This window comes from Dreissena polymorpha, chromosome 15 (genome assembly GCF_020536995.1).
Source record: "Dreissena polymorpha isolate Duluth1 chromosome 15, UMN_Dpol_1.0, whole genome shotgun sequence".
NCBI lineage: Eukaryota > Metazoa > Mollusca > Bivalvia > Myida > Dreissenidae > Dreissena > Dreissena polymorpha.
The window spans coordinates 52,557,503-52,577,469 of NC_068369.1; the positions used below are offsets into that span (position 1 = coordinate 52,557,503).

The 19,967-nt window shown below is 34.4% G+C and overlaps 1 protein-coding gene across 2 annotated transcripts; it reads right to left on the bottom strand.

Annotated features, from left to right (window-relative positions):
• Positions 1–10,119: 10,119 nt before the first annotated feature.
• Positions 10,120–19,748, bottom strand: LOC127860966 (uncharacterized). 2 transcript variants are annotated; one of them, XM_052399299.1, is made up of 6 exons: positions 19,429–19,748; positions 15,457–15,597; positions 13,451–13,573; positions 12,259–12,561; positions 11,620–11,769; positions 10,120–10,972 (listed from the first exon to the last, which is right to left on the bottom strand). In XM_052399299.1, exons 1-6 carry the CDS (start codon positions 19,490–19,492, stop codon positions 10,875–10,877), a joined length of 879 nt encoding a protein of 292 aa, XP_052255259.1. In that variant the 5' UTR covers positions 19,493–19,748; the 3' UTR covers positions 10,120–10,874. The 2 variants fall into 2 exon arrangements, with proteins under 2 accessions (XP_052255259.1, XP_052255260.1); XM_052399300.1 differs by having other exon boundaries at positions 13,451–13,580.
• Between the last annotated feature and the right edge of the window lie 219 nt (positions 19,749–19,967).

Below are 19,967 nucleotides of genomic sequence, written 5' to 3' on the forward strand. Positions count from 1 at the left end.
TGGCTTAGTCACTGGGAGGTCTCTGTATTGATCCCTTAAGTGGGAGAGCATTCTTTTGATAACCCTCAAGACATACTATGGCGTACCATTTGGGTTGTGAAAGTCAAGAAGACCTACAAGTTAAAAAGAGAAGTGTACGTCGAAGTACAATAATTGTACGTCGACATACACATAAAAATACACTTCGAAGTATATATTTGTACGTCAAAGTACAATTTGTACTACAACATACATGTTTGTACCTCTACGTACACATTTTCTGAACAGCCAATCAAAACACTAGTCTCTTGAGCCGCTTTTCCTTAGATTCATAATAAATGTTTAAATCTCTTTTTTAATTGAGGACAAAAGAATAAAAATATCAGAATGGCAAAAAAAACAACACATAGAAGTTTCAAGTATTTAATGCATTGAAATAGATTATATACAAATTTGAAGAAGATTCAAGTTACCTTTTTTTAATTAAAATATTCAGCATATTGTGAGTATTTATTGATCATGCGGGGCTGAGTATCACGACCGTCCAGCGCATTACGTGTAGGAAATTCCAACGGTAACCAAACAGTTACCAAGCATTAACGGATATAAAATAATGTATTATAACCTCGTATTTTGTGATAACCATAACTTGCATAAGTCAGAGGTAATTCCGCCACGCCAGGTCGATAAATACGACAATATCTATGAGTAAGCGGTCGATAGTCGCATAATTCGGTATAAATAATAATAATAAAATGTTCAATGTCAATAGCTCTAAAAGCAACAGACGTCCGGTGTTTCTGATTGGCTAACACTCAAGGGTCGGTGAAATTTATAAATTCGTATTGAAGTACATTTCTCGTTCTACCTATTAGGTCTTGTAGACTTCCGATGTCATGGTACGTCATATAGACACTAAGTACTGGTCCTACCCAGGAAACAGTTTGTTTCATCAAATGTCTCAATTCAACTTGACAGCTTGCTAAAGCAGTTGCATTTAGCATACAGTACACTGATTTAACATAATCAAAATCATGTGATGTGTCAAATCAATTTGATTGACGAATTTGACAGGATTTTTTTTTTAATCCAATAAGTTTTAGACTGTCAAATAACACACACTACATATTGAAAGCCATGCATGGAGCTTTCGTCTGTAATATCACTGACTTCATCAGAAGAATGATTTCTACTGTGGGAAACGTTAACACCACTAATTGTCTTCTTATTTATTATCAATGTATATTATGTGTAACAGCATAACAACATACTTGTTTCGCAATTAAAATATTAATAAATACAGGTATCTTGCAGGTTTCTAATTTTCTTTCGCAAACTATTGTTGAATAGTTTAAATTTGTCGCCACTAAAAAACTAGCCATTTTGTAGCAATTCTGAAATCACAGTCTAAACTGCATACACATGGCTGTATAGTTACAATTTGAATGCAAATATTAGAATGCATCATGTTATATCATCTATATTTTTGTATTATAACATTCAAATAACACATAACACAGTACATATATAAAAAGGTATGTGGTATTTGTGTGGAGATACAAAACACTTCACATCATTTATTTGCACATAAAATAATAGTTACAAATAAGTAAAACTAAAACACTGTCATCAACCTTCATTTCAAGAATATTTACGTTTATGAAATTACAAGTGTGGTGTTATTGTATTACCTTTTACAAAATTAACATTGCTGGTTTTGTACTAGCCATAAAACATTTATCAAGGATTAACAAGTAACAACCAATTTTTAATTACACAATAGAACGGATATCATATTAATTGCATTATGCATTACTGAACAAGCTATTTGCTACTGTTTAGAATTACACTATCTTACTAAAAATGATCACAGGTACTTAGTGCTTTTACATACTTGTGGTAAGTTTGTATTACTAGTTTTGACAATTATCGGCGGACACCTGTCGATATACAGACAAAATTTGTATGGGAACTTTCATATTTTTTCAGCATAATTGCCTTCAAATTGTTGATTTAACAACCCTTTGACATTGTTTGCACATCTGATCTTATTATACCATAGCTGATTTTTGTTATATATATAGACATATATAGACTTTTCAAAGTTCTATAAAAGTTCAAACATGTTCCATCCAAGTAAAACCAACAGAAACAATAAAGATCACCACAGATAATAACTGTGTGTATAGCTTGGACATTTCGATAGTTCAGGAATCCCTGCTTTGTTGATTTCTGTTAACCAGAACTGTCAGTTTTGCGGATAGAATGGCTTGTAGAACCAGCTCTTGCCTTGGCAGTACATGTTGACAATTTATAATTGTCTTGTTTTTTGTTGATTTCGAATGTGGAAGATTTTTTACGCAAGATTGTGGTACGAAAATCCAACGGTATCGGATTTTGTGGTTTTAGGCCTAAACTAATTATAGTGATATGAACCTTTTGGGATATCGGTAAAGTGCGAGCAGACGAGGTGTAAATACGTTTAAAATTAAAGCTAAAAGACTAAAAAGTTAGATCGGAATATCTTTAAATTTTGTGAATAAATGTGTTTCTGGTGGATACAACGAGAACTACCAAAATATTGCTCATGATCACACGTAAAACTATTTTCTGAGAGCGAATGGAAAATGCGTCACAAATTCTGACAAATAAACAGTAGGTGTCGTTATTGAAATACCGCGAGAATACTGGAAGAAAGAGATGCCAACTATAATGTTTAAAACAAATAATTTTTTAACAAGCGTTTGTGATTTGTCTGGATAATAATAACAATAAGATATCGAAAGGATCAAAGCAAATAAATTCGACAGAAATCTGAGATTCGGCAATATATTAAAGACGGGTTATGTTCACCTAAATTGTGTTTGGTAAAGACTGTCATTATATGTAGTGAACTAGTCTTCGGCTTATACCCACTGAAGAAGAGCATTCAGGGGAGATTATTGAGTAATGACTTAATTCTGGAACGGGTTGCGAAGAAAAACAAATAATGCGAGAATATTTAGTGCAATTCGGTACACAATTATGATGTCATTGATATAACTTTTCATGAGGTAGGTATTTACATGTGATTTAGCATATGTCAAAGTGTTTTTGATTTGTTCAAGTTCAAAAATAGCATCGCGAAAATATATGTCGCGTGGCAAATTTTTTTTTGAGTCGCATCCCTGTATGGTATTCTTATGTAATTTTATGGTCTAAATTTCCATATGTATGAACGGTATTATTTGTAATAAGTATTTTACTTCACTACTTTTATAATTAGTGTCGATTACAGTATTACATACAAATTCATCTTTTCTAAATTAATAACTGCATTGTGTAAACAATTGGTGGCGGAATTAGGGGCTTTAAAGGACCTGGGTCCCCATTATATCAACGATCTTACAACAAATCTAAGTGACGACTGAATAGTTAGTTAAAATATTGAGACGTGTATTAACAATGTAATTCTAAAGTAAAGAAGATGCACAGGTAGAAAGGATCATAGAAGTCGGTGCTTAGAGACAATAGTATCACAAAAATAATGCATCGCAATTTGAATTATTATTATTATTATTTTATTATTATTATATTATTATTATTATTATTATTATTGTCATTATTATAGTTGTTGTTCTTGTTATTACACGAATCAAAACAACAACATTTTCATCTTATAAAACAAGAGATGTGTTTGTCAGAAACACAATGCCCCCTACTGCGCCGCTTTGAATAAAAAAGTATTGTTTTGATTATATCCCTTTAAAAAATATTACTTCCCTTGTAAAATGATCTGTACCTGCCAAATTATATAAAATTGAAATTATCTACCTTTAAAGCTTGTTAATTCACTTGGATTTTGTTTTTTGACATTTGACCTTAAAGGATGACATCTACATTGACCTTTCACCACTCAAAATGTGCAGCTCCATCAGATACACATGCATGCCAATCAAGTTGCTATTCTCAATATTGCAAAAGTTATGGCAAATGTTAAAGTTTTTGGACGGACGCACGGACGGACAGACAGACGGACTCACAGTTCAACTGCTATATGCCACCCTACCGGGGCATAAAAAGTCCCCAGATGGATAAACAGCTCAGTTCCTCATGGATGCACATCGTAAAACAGCCCTGTTCCTTATGGATGCACATCGTAAAACAGCCCAGTTCATCATGGATGCACATCGTAAAACAGCCAAGTTCCTCATGGATGCACTTAGTAAAACAGCTCAGTTTCTCATGAATGCACATCGTAAAACAGCTCAGTTCCTCATGAATGCACATCGTAACAGGGGTGGCGAAATCTAAAAAAACTATACTTGTCCACGGACAACAATTTAGGAAATTTAACTTGTCCGTTGCTGAACTACACTTGTCCGTTAAACTTAATGTTTATATAAATTATAAACACATTTATTGTTATACCTACACATGTACCATTCTAATCATATAAAATAGTGGTCAGTTTCTTTGAAAACTGATGATGGCAACGGTGTAATCCTCGTGGAAATTGTGCATTTCATGCGTAATATTGTCAAAACATTTTTTCATCGCGTTAAGCGTTTTAAACAAAGACTCGTGAATTAATTACACCAACAAGTAAAACGTTTGTATATTCTCAAATGAGCATAAGTAAATGTGTAATCCGACAAACACTTCTGAATTTTAATGACAGCCATTAATGGCACTATCCGGATTCCTGTACTTTGGATTATACTTGTTAAGATTACTATCCGTAACTATCCGGCAATGCTCGAAGTTTGTATGGAAATAACACGATAAAAAAATGATGCTAGAATTTAGCCAACATTGGTATTGGAAGGTATAAAACCCGAAATGTCCGGAAAACAACTGAATTCTTTGAGGTAAGAAACCCAGAAAAGGTAAAAATGGTTTAAATGCATTATTATTCTTTCCGATAGAATTATAAAAACTACCGTTGGAAAAAAGAGCCTCCAAAGCTTCTAACGATGTAAACATATTGTATGGCAGGGTCGGGGTCGGTCTGTAAATTGCGGTCAAAGTCCGTCTACTTTAGGTTTTTTTCGCACACAAAAAATGCCTAATGGAAAACCCGGAAAAGGTAAAAGTGGTTTAGAGGAAACTGTTTTATTAATTCGATATTAATTATAATGGTACCTTTGTAAAGAGGATCCTAATAAGTGCCTACGAATGATTTTGATTTATATCTTATATTGAGGGTAAATAGTACATATGATGGCTTTTGTTGTCGTGAGAGCAATAAGGAAAAGACAGCGGGTGGTTTGACCATATTCCCTCATGATCTTATTTCTGGAGTTAACTTATTATTTTATTAAAAACATGCGACGTTGTTTTTGTTTTATTTCAGTGTACCTTAGAAAGTTACAGTTATGTTGCTCTGGTGAACATACAACCATTGAAACCATTGAGTAGTTGAATAGTTTATTCAAATTAAGCGTATTCTCTTTTATTGTAGTTTGATTGAAATTGTCATGCAATTAGGTTAATTAGTGTTTTGCTTTTGAAGGTTATTTTTTCTTTTGGCAAAGTGTATCTTTCGGCGCCCTTAAACCGGGTCTTAACCTCAGGCTATGTGTTGCTTTGCATTGGCCATGTTTATGCGGTGACCCCAGTGTGTGTCGTGTTTTTGTGTCTTGTGTCTAATTTAATTGCAATTGGCCACATGCCAAAAATGACCGACCTTGTTTTGACGATACAATAATTTCCTGCAGATGCAGCTTGATATTAACGTTATTTATAATTGATATTGGACTCGAATCTGTTAGTTCATCCATAATACACAATTATTAAACAGCGTACATTCATCAGCATAATTCGCTAAACATTATATGAAGCGATGAATCTTATTAGAATTTTCAAAACCCTATTGTGTGTGTTTCCAAAATAATCGTACATTATGATAGTATGACGATATTTTGTACAATCCTGACAGACGCGTTAACTAATTATATTGCGTAAATTACTTGTATTGCCCTCTTTTCGCTATTATTGATGAAAACACGGAGCTTCATATCACGTTCGGTTATCTCTAGCGCCACCTCTGTTTGGAGTTGTATTATTTACTGAGTCAACTATACTTCCAAGATGTTACTTGTAACCGATAGTAAAAATAAAGATAAGTAAGTTTATATGTCTTCGACGATACCACAAGTCCCCTAAATGTAACATGTGGAAAAAAGCAATTAAGATTAAAGCAACCTCAGCTAATGTAATTTACGTCATGCACAACACGTGTAAAACATTGCCCAATTACCGGGGTCTTTGTGCCGACGTCGTTGAACCGATAACGAACACAACAACCTGTAATGATGGTTTAATGTACAATTAACAGGGTTGATGTGAATAAAAGATAATATATCCCTTTTCCGTATAAACAAGTGAAATTGAGAAAAATAAGTTTCAGTCTCGTGAAAATGTGACATTTTATGTCGTGGGGACAAAGCAGGATGAAAATCCTTATCGCGCATGCATACCACCGCTTTAGTTTTACATGAAATTGGTGGGGGTTATCACAGGGGAGGGGCGGAGGCGGGCACAAATCTTGACCAAAGCGTGACCAAACGATCGTTATTTGGGCATTCATAACGTTGAATATAAGTGACACGAGTGTGGTGCTTTATGAAAATTTCGGTTTGGGGGACTCAAAAAATGTATTTGAAAATCTTAACAAGTATTATCAAAGTACAGGAATCCGGATAGTGCCATTAATAATCTCGTCCTCCTTTCATTACGGGCGATAGAACAAGTAATATCAAGAAACATGATGGTTATAATGACGTTTCTATGGTGTTTATTTTTTTTTCAATAACAAATATGTGTCACTATGAGTTGTGTATTGGCTGCAGCGAATCTACCGTGTATCTCATTTCTGGATAAGACCCTATCAGCAACTAGGCCAGTGTTGACCAATTCACAATGAATAAACTAATAAGGATCTTGTGTATTCATTTTTGATACAGTGTATTCATGGTTCAAATCTCATTATTGCTGGTATGACACACCGTACTTTGTACGACTAAACAATGCAAATGAAAATAAATCCAGAAACAGAAACTTAAGTGAAATGGCGAGTTGATACGGATTAAACTGTATATAGTTCAATATAAGTATTTACAAATATACACAATCGATCTTTAAAAAAATAACATGTTTTTTTAATTCCGTAGTATTGTTCTGATATTCTAGATGTGTTTAGAAGATCATCATATTTGCCAAACATTTACAGGGATATTTTTATGATATAATATAATAACATTATCACTTACAAGCGGGTTTTTAAATTGCCTCGATCAAAATTACATTCTCAACCTTATTCAACATATAAATTATTGTGTTCTTTATTAATTAGGAAACATACATGCATTCCTAAATGAAAACTTTATTTTTAATATACATTCTGTTTTTGACGGTGAATTGTTAGCATGAATTAGCTTTACACATAAGTATATAGTCTCTGTATGGGGGAATTAGGTAGAGTCCGACAGATTCCTGTACAATTGAGGTTAATAAAGGCAATATTTCAAGGGCCAGAACTTCCTAAATATATATAAGCAATATATAACTCCCGGCATTAAAGTACAACTGCATTTCGCCCTGAAGAATGTCCATGAGTATAAATGAAAATCCATTGAAATAATAAGAGGAGATGCGTTCACAAGAAATTATTCTGATACTAAGTATATTGAAAAAATAATCCAAGGGTCATTATTTCAGTTTAACGGTAAGCGATATTTAAATTTCCGAATAAAAGACGGGAGAGCTTATGTCCGCCCCTATGAAGTTGACGGGATGGTTTTTATCCGGATGCCTTATATCCCTATTATATGCATGTAAAGTGATAATGTCGAAAGAAAAGCGTGTGGCACGAAAATTGACTTTAAATACTCCAGACTAAATTTTAGGGTCGGCAAGAAAAAAAACGTTGGGTCGGGTTACCGGAAACAATTTTACGCTTTAAAACTGTACCTTTAAAACAGAAAATGTCATAATTTGGTAGGGAAATCAAACATTTTATACCAACCTACAGCGCACATCTGATATTGAAAAAATACTCTTGCATATTTTAGGAACGTCATAAATTTTCCTTCACAACGATATTATTTTAATTCAAGTCGGTAGAAAATATTGCTTTTATAATTACTTTTATCTTTTCCGAATTTTACGCAAAACATAATTAGGCATTAGAAATCATAAAACTTTACCAACTTTGGACACTAACAAGAGTGCTAATTTATATTGTAAAACATTATTGTTGCATGTTTAACAAGAGTGCTAATTTTATATTGTAAAACATTATTGTTGCATGTTTTACAAACCTAAGAGGACCTCTCTACTAGGACACCATTATAATTTATATGAAAAAAAATATATAGCTTTAATAATCACTTAAACATAGGTTTTCCTTAAATGTCGGTATCTCTGTTTTTTGTATTACATGTATATATTGTGGAAATGCGCATTTTTCAGCTGATTCGTTTGATATAATTAAAATTGTATTAAGAAAACATGTACATCACATGCGCAATTTTCTGGATGGACGGACTTTTTGACGTTACGTCATAGCATATTTTGATAATAACATGAATATAATATTGACACATCATTTAAATGTTATTAACCTATACAATTACAACTATTAACGTAACACTTGATCAATATCAAATTTTGTATTTTGCAAGATTTGTTTTTGAATACACGTTTAAAAACAACAAATAAAATAAGTTGTAAATAAAATTAGTTTAACACAAGACAAACACATACCATATCTCCAGGTTAATTTCAAAACTGTGTTGACTGCCATTACTACGAAAGTACACGTTTTTAAATGAAATAACGAAAAAAATCCTGAACTTCTTCCATTTAGCTTTTGTTTTGACATTTTTATTATCTTATATTTATTCAAATCAAGTTATACATGAACAGCACATTCGTCTTTAAATACTACTTGTATGTATGCGCTGCCCTGTATCTTTTTGAGCAACAGTATTTAAAAGTATTTTATTAAAATAATAGACTTGCAAAACCAGCATAAATGTTGATAACATGTCATCAGGCTAACGGAGTTCACATTTTGCAAATGCATTTTGTGTTTTGACCTTTTTTGTCAGTCATCCCGGTTATTCACAACATCATGAGGCGTTTATGACACAAAGGTTGCATTATATCAAACCATTCAGAACAGTAGTATTATGTTATAACGTATTGGGTTGTTGGTTACATGGTTAACACGTACTACAGTATTTTTAAAATGGTATCAACGACATTGATAAGAAATGAAGCATTAGGAAGACTAGCAAGCACTGATTAACAAAATATAAAAATGAAGTGTCTTGAACATTACACGTGTTTATATTTGCGTACACAACCGGATTTATAAGCGGGATATTGTGAGTAAAACGCCGAAATATATTGCTTACATCATTATTTTGTTTACCAAATATCTCCGCTCAATATTTACGCAATTGCTTTCGGATTGGCCAAACGCGTCCAATTATGTCGTATCATATGATCAAATGTTTAAGTTATCTTCTTTGTGAGGAAAATCTATTTTTTTCCTGTTTACGTATGGTGTTTTATCTCAACATAATCTTCCGGTCTTTACATCCATGTCAGTTGGATTTGAATGAATTTTCTTCCTGTCCAATTGTGTCGTATCATATGATCAATTGTTCAAGTGTTCTTCTTTGTCAGGGAAAACTATTTTGTCCTGTTTACGTGTTATTTGGTGTTTTATCTCAACATAATATTCCGGTCTTTACATCCATGTCAGTTGAATTTGAATGAATTTTCTTCCTGTCTTTTTAAGTTTCGGTTTTGAATTATAAAATTGGAAACCAATCAAGCACACGAGAGTAAGTTGTACTTCAGGAAGTAGTGTGATTTTGCTTTAAATGTATGATATTGCTTCATAAGCTCACCTGAAAATACGTCATGATGTTATAAGTCAGTCGTAATTGTATGTAGTGAGATCTACCATTCAACACGGTTAAAACCACAGCGGTGTTTTAAAACAGTATTTCAATATATAATTTTCATTTTTGCAGATGAAATAAGCCAGGAAATGTAATGTTCAAATTATACATTATATATATGTTTTTTATACATAATGACTATTTACCGTCTTTGTTCAACTTTAATATAAATTGTAGTTGATTTAAACGGAACACTTCACCCAATCAACGGAACTGTACGTAATCCAACTCGGCTTTCGGCTTATCACGTCCCAACGTCTCGACGTTTGTAAGTCTAGAAATTTAGTTAGGTAGGAGTGATGTGACACACTCTGGGTTTTCCGGAAATTTTCGGGTTTTATACCTCCCTTTTGGTATTAATAATGCATTTTAAAATTTAAGACGAAAGTTCAACATTTACGGAATAAACGAGCAAACCAGTCTGTACACTGCCTATTAAACAGACGGGCCGAATGTTGAAAATGCGGCATGCTAGCCTCCTGGTCTCTTATCATGCTTGTAGAATAAGCGAGACCATTGTGCAGGAGAGTGCCCATATTTTAGCTTGATTGCTCCGCAAATAGCACTGACAATGTTATCGGGTGCCAACATCCGGTTTTGTAAATTTTAATAACGGCTTTAATACAATCTATTTTTTTTTGTATTTATCAACCCGACTGGTTGTCCACGGACAACTTAATGAAAAAAAAACAGTTGCCCGGACAAGCAAATGTACGACTCGGGCAACTCGGACATTTGATTTCGCCACCCATGGTAAAACAGCTCAGTTCCTCATGAATGCACATCGATAAACAGCTCAGTTCCTCATGAATGTACATCATAAAACAGCTCAGTTCATTATGGGTGCACATCGTAAAACAGCTCAGTTCCTCATAGATGCACATTGTAAAACAGCCAAGTTCCTCATGGATGCACATTGTAAAACAGCCCAGTTCCTCATGGATGCACACCGAAAGAAGTTTGTTGTTCTCGAGCACTAAAAGAAATCTTCCCGTGTTCAACGGACACATGTAGACCGTCAAACGCCGTATCGTCTGAAATCAACAGAAAATGACTGGATTTAGACGTGTAAAGAAAACGCCACGTGCGCAGAGTGGGCGGTATATTTGCGTTTATAAATTCCGGTCACTTTACTATAAAAACAACGTGAGAAGGGACTACCTACTGACCGTACTGCCGAGGTGATTTAAACATAAATGTCTTAAATTTTACGACCACGTGACTATTTTACCGCGTGAGTGGGGACTACTTTCTCAGACCACTACCGAGGTGATAAGACTGTAACCGCTTTTCAAGACATAAATAATGCAGAAATGTATGGCTACTTTAAGCGTGTATGAGGCTGGAATACCAACAGACAAAAATCTTTAAAAAAAATCCGAGAAGATAACTGGTCTGAGGAGCTGCGCAAGTTTATGCTAACTGGGCTACAACTATGGCTTGTTAAGTATTCACAAACCTTTCCCTTTATTTGCTATGTTGATTTTTAAACCAGTTTCAAAATTCAAACGGTATATAAATAATTTTTATGAGCAGACTCGAAGTTCCCTTGAAAAAAAAACATACTTCATGGCCCAACGGAATTTTCTTTGATTTGAGCGTATAACATAGTTTTTGCATGCCCCATTTTGAACTCGTCCGAGATATGATTGATAAAATAGGCATGGTCTTACAGACTTACCCCGGTTTGGATCCATGTCCCATAGGAATCGTTTGCACTGCCAGACGACAATCACGAGGGCGAAACCCGCGATGAGGACAATAAGAGCGCTAAGGATCCCGATCTTAACCAATTCCGGTTCCGGTGTGTTGGACTCATAATCACGAGTCGCTGTAATAGGAGTGATTACACCTTAGTAGTGATCATACATTAATACACCGACACATCTACATATTAAACATACTCAAATTACAAAAAGCGTTTGCCAACATTTTCTAGGCAATCGAATGTCTCCATTTGCCTTTATTTAATCGATTAATTCATAAAAAACTTTCTTCAAATGAGCCTCGTTTAGGTAAAACTGGGCTAAAGGATATGCGTAAAGTACCTACCCAGATTAGCGTGTGCACTTAAAAGAACTATCTATTGACCTAAATAAATAGTCGCATTATTTGCAATTTAAAAAAAAAACTATGTTCTTACTATGGTGCATTTAGAACTCTTTTTTTCATCTCTTGCTCAACTGATTGTGCACTGTTTATCAGTTTAAGAACAAGGTGTTTCATCTTTGTTCGTGTAAGAATTTTAACTAAACATATTTATGCCACTTTGCTGTTTAAAGCTATTCCCACCAAAACAACAAAAGATCGACATATTTACAGGGTTCCGTTGTATTCTCTGAAGACACTGAAATAACTTTCGTCCAGAGTGCTTTCGTAAAGTTATAAGCGGGAGAGATTATCACAGATAACATGAGATCAGCGCTGTCGCGAATGTTCCACGAGAAAGTTTCGCAGGACACAACCCACGTGTCCCGTTCTGCGCATGAGCGCACCCATGCGCGAACGCTGGTATTGTCTCTTGACCAATCCAGAGCGATTTCGGAAGCATTCACTCCGGATACGGCTAGTCTTGCCGTCACGTTTGTAAAATGCGACTCCGTACTTAGCTGCACGTCTATACCTGGAAAAAGAGAATTATTTTATATAAACAACGATTTTGGGTAATATTTGTAATGTAAATATATGTTATGCATATAAATTAGTAGTTCCGTTTCACATGTTACAAAGTGCTTAATAAAACCATATGCTTTATATAATTACATGTATACATGGTTCCTTTTTATTGGCCTTTATACTTTAGTATAAGTAAGTTAACACAACCTTTGAATCTAGCATAACATAACAAATAATGAAAGCTGTTTATGAAGCATAAAATGTGGAAACACTCTGATTTAACATACACAAAAACAACACTTTTGAACTAGCATTATATTAAGACAAGCTTGTATTACAAGGTAAAGTTGGAACAAGCTTTATAACTAATACTGAGGGGTCAATAGAGCTTTTAATCTAGTATGACAAAAACGGACCAGTTGTAAGTAAAGCATTTAATTGGGGATTACAAACTATTTATCTGCTCGCTAGATAATATTTTTTCTTACATTGAATATTCCAGTGTAGGGACAGAATACGTTTTTCTCAATAATTAAACGGAGACAAATTACAAATAAGCATTACATAGGTTCAAACTTTCAAATTAGCATATGCATTATGTCATAACCCGGCGTGTGCCACAGCACTTCTACCTATTGAATTATTTAATTCATTAAATTTGGTAATAATTTTTAATTATAGCTTGAATTTCCAGCTACCTGTTTTTAAGGAAAGATATTTTTGATTTTAGTGTGATATTATGTTGTGAAGCGAAGTACCACAAACCAAACTGACTTACTTCCGGGAACGGGCATTGAGCACGGTACCTAGGTGGGAAGCGTGTGTACCAACCACTGCGCTAACCGGGCTAAATTCGGCTCAACTTCTTTACATTAACTATGACCGAGTTTTCGTACCAATCAGGGGCACCATGTAGGTGTCGGCTCTCTCCCATAGCCCCGTGAGGTTGTGCCGGTGTTCCAACGCAGTTGCTATGGGAACGGATGCACATTGGACGTCGGTAGGCAATGCTTGTAAATCTGAAATCTGTATATCTTGCAATACTTGTGTTCGAAATATGTATAGCAACGATTTTATTCGAATGTCCGAATATTCGAATAATACAAATTAATCGAATTTGTCTGCGATTTGATTCGAATACCTGCTTGTCAACGTGTTTATATTAAGATATAAAGGATTTGTGTCAAAACCGACCTTTCGTCTTACTGTTGTATTTACGTGTTGACCGTTTAAAATAACGGGTAATCCAATATATTAAATTATCAACCATGGCCTATTGTAAAGCGAATAATATTATTAGTTTAATTAAACATTTGTTTTCTGCGACTTGCATTTATTGATTTTGAAAAAAAACTACAAATAAACAATTGAGTCGAATTCTGAGAATACTGGGCATAATGCATGTGCGTAAAGTGTCGTCCCAGATTAGCCTGTGCAATTCACACAGGCTAATCAGGGACGACACTTTCCGCTTGTATGACAATTTTCGTTTAAATGAAGTATCTTCTTTGCAAAAATCCAATTAAGGCGGAAAGTGTCGTCCCTGATTAGCCTGTGCAGACTGCACAGGCTATTCTGGGACTACACTTCACGTGCACGCATTATGCCAAGTTTTCTCAGAACGCGACTCAATTGTTCATGCATTTCTGTTATATCTACGCGTCAAAAGTCTCTAATTTTTAAGTGAGTAACGTAACATAACCGTGTTAGAACTCGAGAGCCATACGGATGACATTTCATGCTAAAGTAGGTCTGTTTGTATGGCAACTTACTGGATCCATTTACCCTCAAAATCTACGAATATTTTGTACAATATTTCGAAAAAACTATAGTTGACACATTAATAATCAATGTTCCTAATAGCAATAGCCAAACTTTCAACGCTTGATGTGGTCTTTTTGTAACAAAGATCAAAGATTTAACCATCGTCGGACTGCCCCGGTATATTCATTACGTTACTCTCCATTCCTAGATAGATGAGCGGAGCGTAATCAGCAGCCGTGGGTATCCGACGATGAGATTTCACAAGAAACAAAATACTCATTTTTGTGTGGGGGATGCGTAAAAATATATTAAATACGTTTGTGTACAAAATTTGTGTACGTGTGTCGTGTGGCGGGAAATTAAAAGTGCCCCCACACAAAAATAATGAACGAGCATTTATCTCTTTAAATACATATTACCATACCACATCTAGCGTTGAAATATTGGTTGAAATATTGGCCATTTCAATAAGGAACATTGATTTTTATGTGTGAACTTTATTTTTTCGAAATATTGTACGATATATTCGTTGAGTTTGAGTATTTATGTTACTTTAATTGTAGGGCCTGATGTTACTTTAATTGTAGGGCCTATGTTTGTGTATATGTTTTCATGAATGTTCAAGAGTGTGCTTTATATTCATGTATATTGTTACACGTTTTCATAATAAGTGTGTAACAGCTGTGTTCATGATAAAATATCATATATACTAAGATCTTGTTCACATAGTTTAAATACCAGGCGATCTTATATTCGAATAATTTTATAACCGAATATTTGAATACCAATTGGCTATATGTTGCCATCTCTAGTTCGTAATCAAACGCGCTAAACAACCGTATGTTGACAGAAACAATTCTAAAGTCGACGTCCGTTCACGAGACAATTTCATGTAAATTATCACCATTTCTTGCACTATAAACATGTTTTTGCATTTCACGCGTCTTACCGACTGATGAATGTATTATAGAGTTAAATACTTTACGAATATATCGATGAAATAATTATTACATTCTTTATTATTTTTCTGTTGTAACATACCGATGTCAGTCCCATTTGTTTTAAGATTACAAATATTCCGGCAATAACAAATAGAATCTTCCAAACTACGAATAAATTGATTTTCTGTAATTAATACCTGGAAATTGAAAAGTCATCGTTTCGTTCATCCATATTGCATCTCCCCGTTTCCACACGACAACGTGGTCATCACGTGACTTTTCGTGGCCACACGTGACATTTGCAGGTGCTCCTACTTCTATGACTTGAGGTAAAAATGCTTTAAAAGAAGCATTCATAATAATAAATGAAACATAATTAAGCCGATTTAATTGAAACAAGCAAATTCGTTGAATTGATATCCACCGCCAAATAAAGTGTGTTTATGGATGAGTGCAAATCGCTTGATATATTGTATGGTCCTAAAATAGTTAAGTGTAGGGTAATTGTTTTGTGCAATCAATTCCCCTCATCTCATTGATATCTATAAACCCATGCAATTTCATATTGAAATCGTGTAGCGTATCTGAGATATAGCCCTAAAAAGTTACACAAAACAAAAACAACAAAGGGCAATAACTCTAATTTAGAAAGGTGTTTCTTGTGCATGGTTCTTGTTCAAGGCACTTCTCATAATTGATATCAATATACCCATGAAATTTTATGTTGCAGTAGTGTATTGTATCTGAGATATAGCACTGAAAAGTTACATCATAAAAAGTAGTGTTTTGACTCATGTGAATTGCACTTCTCCTCATTGATATCTATACAACGTTGATGTTTCAGGTTGATATCTTATATAGTTTCTGAGACATAGCCATGAAATGTTTAGGAACAGAGGGATGAACGGACTGACGGAATTCCAGACTAACGGACGGACGAACAGATGGTAGGACGGACTGACGAACGGAGAACTCCATGTCTATATCCCTCTGCCTTTGGCGAAGGATAATAAATAGGAATTTAATATATAAGCAAAATTTAAGCGAATCTAGCATTGATGTTTGATAGCTATCTATTCTACAGATAAGGTAAAATCTATATAAATATTATCTTCTAAAAGATGTTTGAGGTTTGCTAGCTGTTTATACTACATGAGATGAAAACATAAATATGAATTATATTATCCTTCTATATTCTACAGGATTTGAAACCCGATATATTCCTGCGATATGCTAATAGAGCGCTGGGGTTTGGTATCTATACATTCTACAGGAGATGTAAACATAAATATTCATGCGGTTTACTAACAGAGCAGTTAGGTTTGCTTCCTATATATTCTACGGGATACGTAAACATAACTATCCCCGTGATTTGCTTATAGATTAATGAGGTTTGCTTCTTCTATATTCTAAAGGCTATCTCGATCTATCTTCTCGCGCGATTCGCTAATAAAACCGTGATGCTTGCTACTTCTACAAGATACATGCCAGTTATACCGATTCATTCCCACGAGTTGCTAATAGAGCGATGAGGTTTGCTTCTTATATATTATACAGCTTATGTTAACCGATATATTGCTGCAATTTGCTCATAGAACAGCGACGCTTGCTTCTTCTTTATTCAACAGGCTATGTATAGGAGTCGCTAATCAGGGATGACACTTTCCGCTGTTTGACATTTTTCGTTTAAATGAAGTCTCTTCTTAGCAAAAATCAAATTTAGGCGGAAAGTGTCGTCCCTGATTAGCCTGTACACAGGCTATTATGGGACGACACTTTACGCACATGCATTATGCCCAGTTTTCTCAGCACGCGATTTATATATTACTGTGATAATATTAACAGAGCAGTGATAATACTAACAGAGCAGTGATAATACTAACAGAGCAGTGAAGTTTCCAAACTTCAATATTTTACTCGGTGTGTAAACTATTTACATATTCTGCATGCTATGTAAAGTAAAACCTATATATTCATGCAATTTACTTATACAGCGATGAGGTTTCCTGCAATCGAGGCTGATTTACATATAGATTAAACAATCACATCCGACACCGAAATAGATGATAGTAGTTCAAAGCGTAATCGGAAATGTAAACAGCCCGGGTTCTATTTTGAACTTTGACCCGTTGAGCGCTACATCAATATGCGTCTTCCTTTCCACTCTGGTAACCACATCCGCGAAGACTTTACACCGGATGTTAGCCTATTATCGATCACAAATTTGCAGGCAAAATACTAAAAAAAGATTAGGCAGTCGCCAATATCAAGTAATATGTTTATAATTATTTTCTGAATTACATAATAGACCACAATACACTAACGTTTGTTTGCATTATACTAGTATATATGAAACTCAATAATCTGTAATTTTTTATAAAATGCTCGCTGTCAAAAAGCAGAACAAGTAGTGGGGACCGGTAAATGCTCTGTGATCATTTGTTTTTAAATAATATTTTTAGACACAAATGTATTCCAAATTCAGCTGGCTGTCTTTACATTATAATCTGTTAAAGGGGCCTTTTCACGTTTTGGTAAATTGACAAAATTAAAAAAAAAGTTGTTTCAGATTCGCAAATTTTCGTTTTAGTTATGATATTTGTGAGGAAACAGTAAAACCATGCTCTAAAATAGCCATCATATGCATCTTTTGACGATTTAAAAACCTGAAAATTATTAAGCGTTGCAACGGGAAACGATAGATTAATTTGGAGAGTTCTGTTATTGGCGTTAAATTTTGTGAAACTGCGAGGATAGCTTATATAAAGTATAAAATACATCATTCATTGTATAAGGAAGGATTGCCGAGTGATCTAAGTGGTAGGCTTTTTACTCCAGGACTCCAGGAGTCAGTGGTTCGAGCTCTGCTGAGGGTTACTTTTTTCTTTTTTCTTTTTTAAATTTTATTCTTGATTTTTAAATTGAGCTTTTTAGATCCAATGTTTACATTTATAAATATAAAGCATTTTACTGACAAACTTCAAACATGCCAAAATCTGTGAAAAGGCCCCTTTAATAAAATTTAACCAACGCATTTCCGTAATTATTTTAAGGAATGGTACATTTTCGGACAGTGTCATTTTATCCGAATTCATCTTAACGGTATTGGCGTTAATCCCATCACATAGCACGCGTGTGTTTTGCAACCAAATGGTGGTCGGTCATAAACCTACAAGATTAATACAAAGGTCAGTGAACCGTTCCGTTTACAGTATTTGGGTAAATAGAAATGTGTACTTGACACAGCTAATGAATTTACCCGATAGTTTTATGTATTTACACAGTTGAAACGTTTTTCGCAAGGAAACAATACGATCTGCTTAATGTATTGTTTGATATTATTTCGATGAAAACTGTTTTCAAACAATGGCTTTTATTATGCCCCCGTGGGGCATATAGCAGTTGAACTGTCCGTCAGTCAGTCAGTATGTCAGTCCGTCCGTCCGTCCGTCCGAAAAAAAAATTTACGTGGGCCATAACTTTTGCAATATTGAAGATAGCAACTTGATATTTGGCATGCATGTGTATCTCATGAAGCTGCACATTTTGAGTGGTGGAAGTTCAAGGTTAAGGTCATCCTTCAAGGTCAAAGGTCAAAACAATAATATTGACGAACACATTTCTTGTTAAGAGCCAATAATGATAATCTGCATGCTTAAACATAGTACTTAGTTGGTAAATGCCTAGTAAGATCGTTGTCGTTATTTAAGGGAACATGCCACCGCTCAAAAACTGAAAGGTGAAAAATAGGCTCCAGCAGTATTGCACTTCATATGAAGTAGCTTAAAAACAATGATTTAAGTACTAACAGCGTAATAATTGTAAGCTTACTTATGGTACATTTCTGTTGAATTTTAATAATTAAAGGTTCATACTACAGTATATACAAACCAATGTGTGCACTATGCGGTCAAAGTTCAACATTAGAGTATATGTGTCTGTAAAACAGCACCAAACATATTGACGTCGATAAAATAGGCATATTTTCATGGTATCTGTTAACTGTCGGACATTTACTTGTGTGAATAGTTTTGTGTTTCTTAGTTTTCCAACAAATTTTGCTTTTAATCATTTTTAAATGCCCCAAAAATTAGAGAAATCACGGTAAAAAAATCGGCATTTAAGTGATCCCATGTGAAGTAAATAACTAGCTAACGCAATTTACATACCTGTTACGAATTCACATGTTATCGCAATAGTTATTACAACACTTCGCAAACACAAATAAACCATCTATGATCCACGTATACGCTCTTTTACATTAAATGAAAATTATTGATAGCATAAACACAAACGTGCTAACGCTAATCGTACAGCGCACTCCATTTAAATAATATTCGTATAAAAGGTTAAAGCAATAAGAAGTTAAAAACATGTAAGTTTATGCAATCGCAAAACAACATTCCACACACAACTGTTGAACTGAATCGGTTTATCTTTATTTAAAACGCTTTGAACAACACAGCCGTTTGCCAAGTGTATATTTACATGCTGCGCAATGAATCGTGACTAAATTGAATACCGTATATTGACAGTATATAACCGTACGCTTAAAATAAACACACGCAAGGTAACCGTCTAAAAGATGGCAACGAAGAGCAAATTTGATATTCAAATACTCGGTTATAAAGTATTCAAATATTCGATCGTTCGGTGTTCGGTTATATGTGTGAACCAGAATTGACAGGTTTTATTATGCCCCCCCCCC

Bases quoted from the DNA above. Each gene is read 5' to 3' on its own strand.
- LOC127860966 (XM_052399299.1), bottom strand. From the start codon at position 19,492: ATGGTTTATTTGTGTTTGCGAAGTGTTGTAATAACTATTGCGATAACA. The intron at 15,598-19,428 runs GTATGTAAATTG...CTTCTTTTAAAG, and splicing joins AACATGTGAATTCGTAACAG to CATTTTTACCTCAAGTCATA. The intron at 12,562-13,450 runs GTACGAAAACTC...CTCTTTTTCCAG, and splicing joins CTACATGGTGCCCCTGATTG to GTATAGACGTGCAGCTAAGT.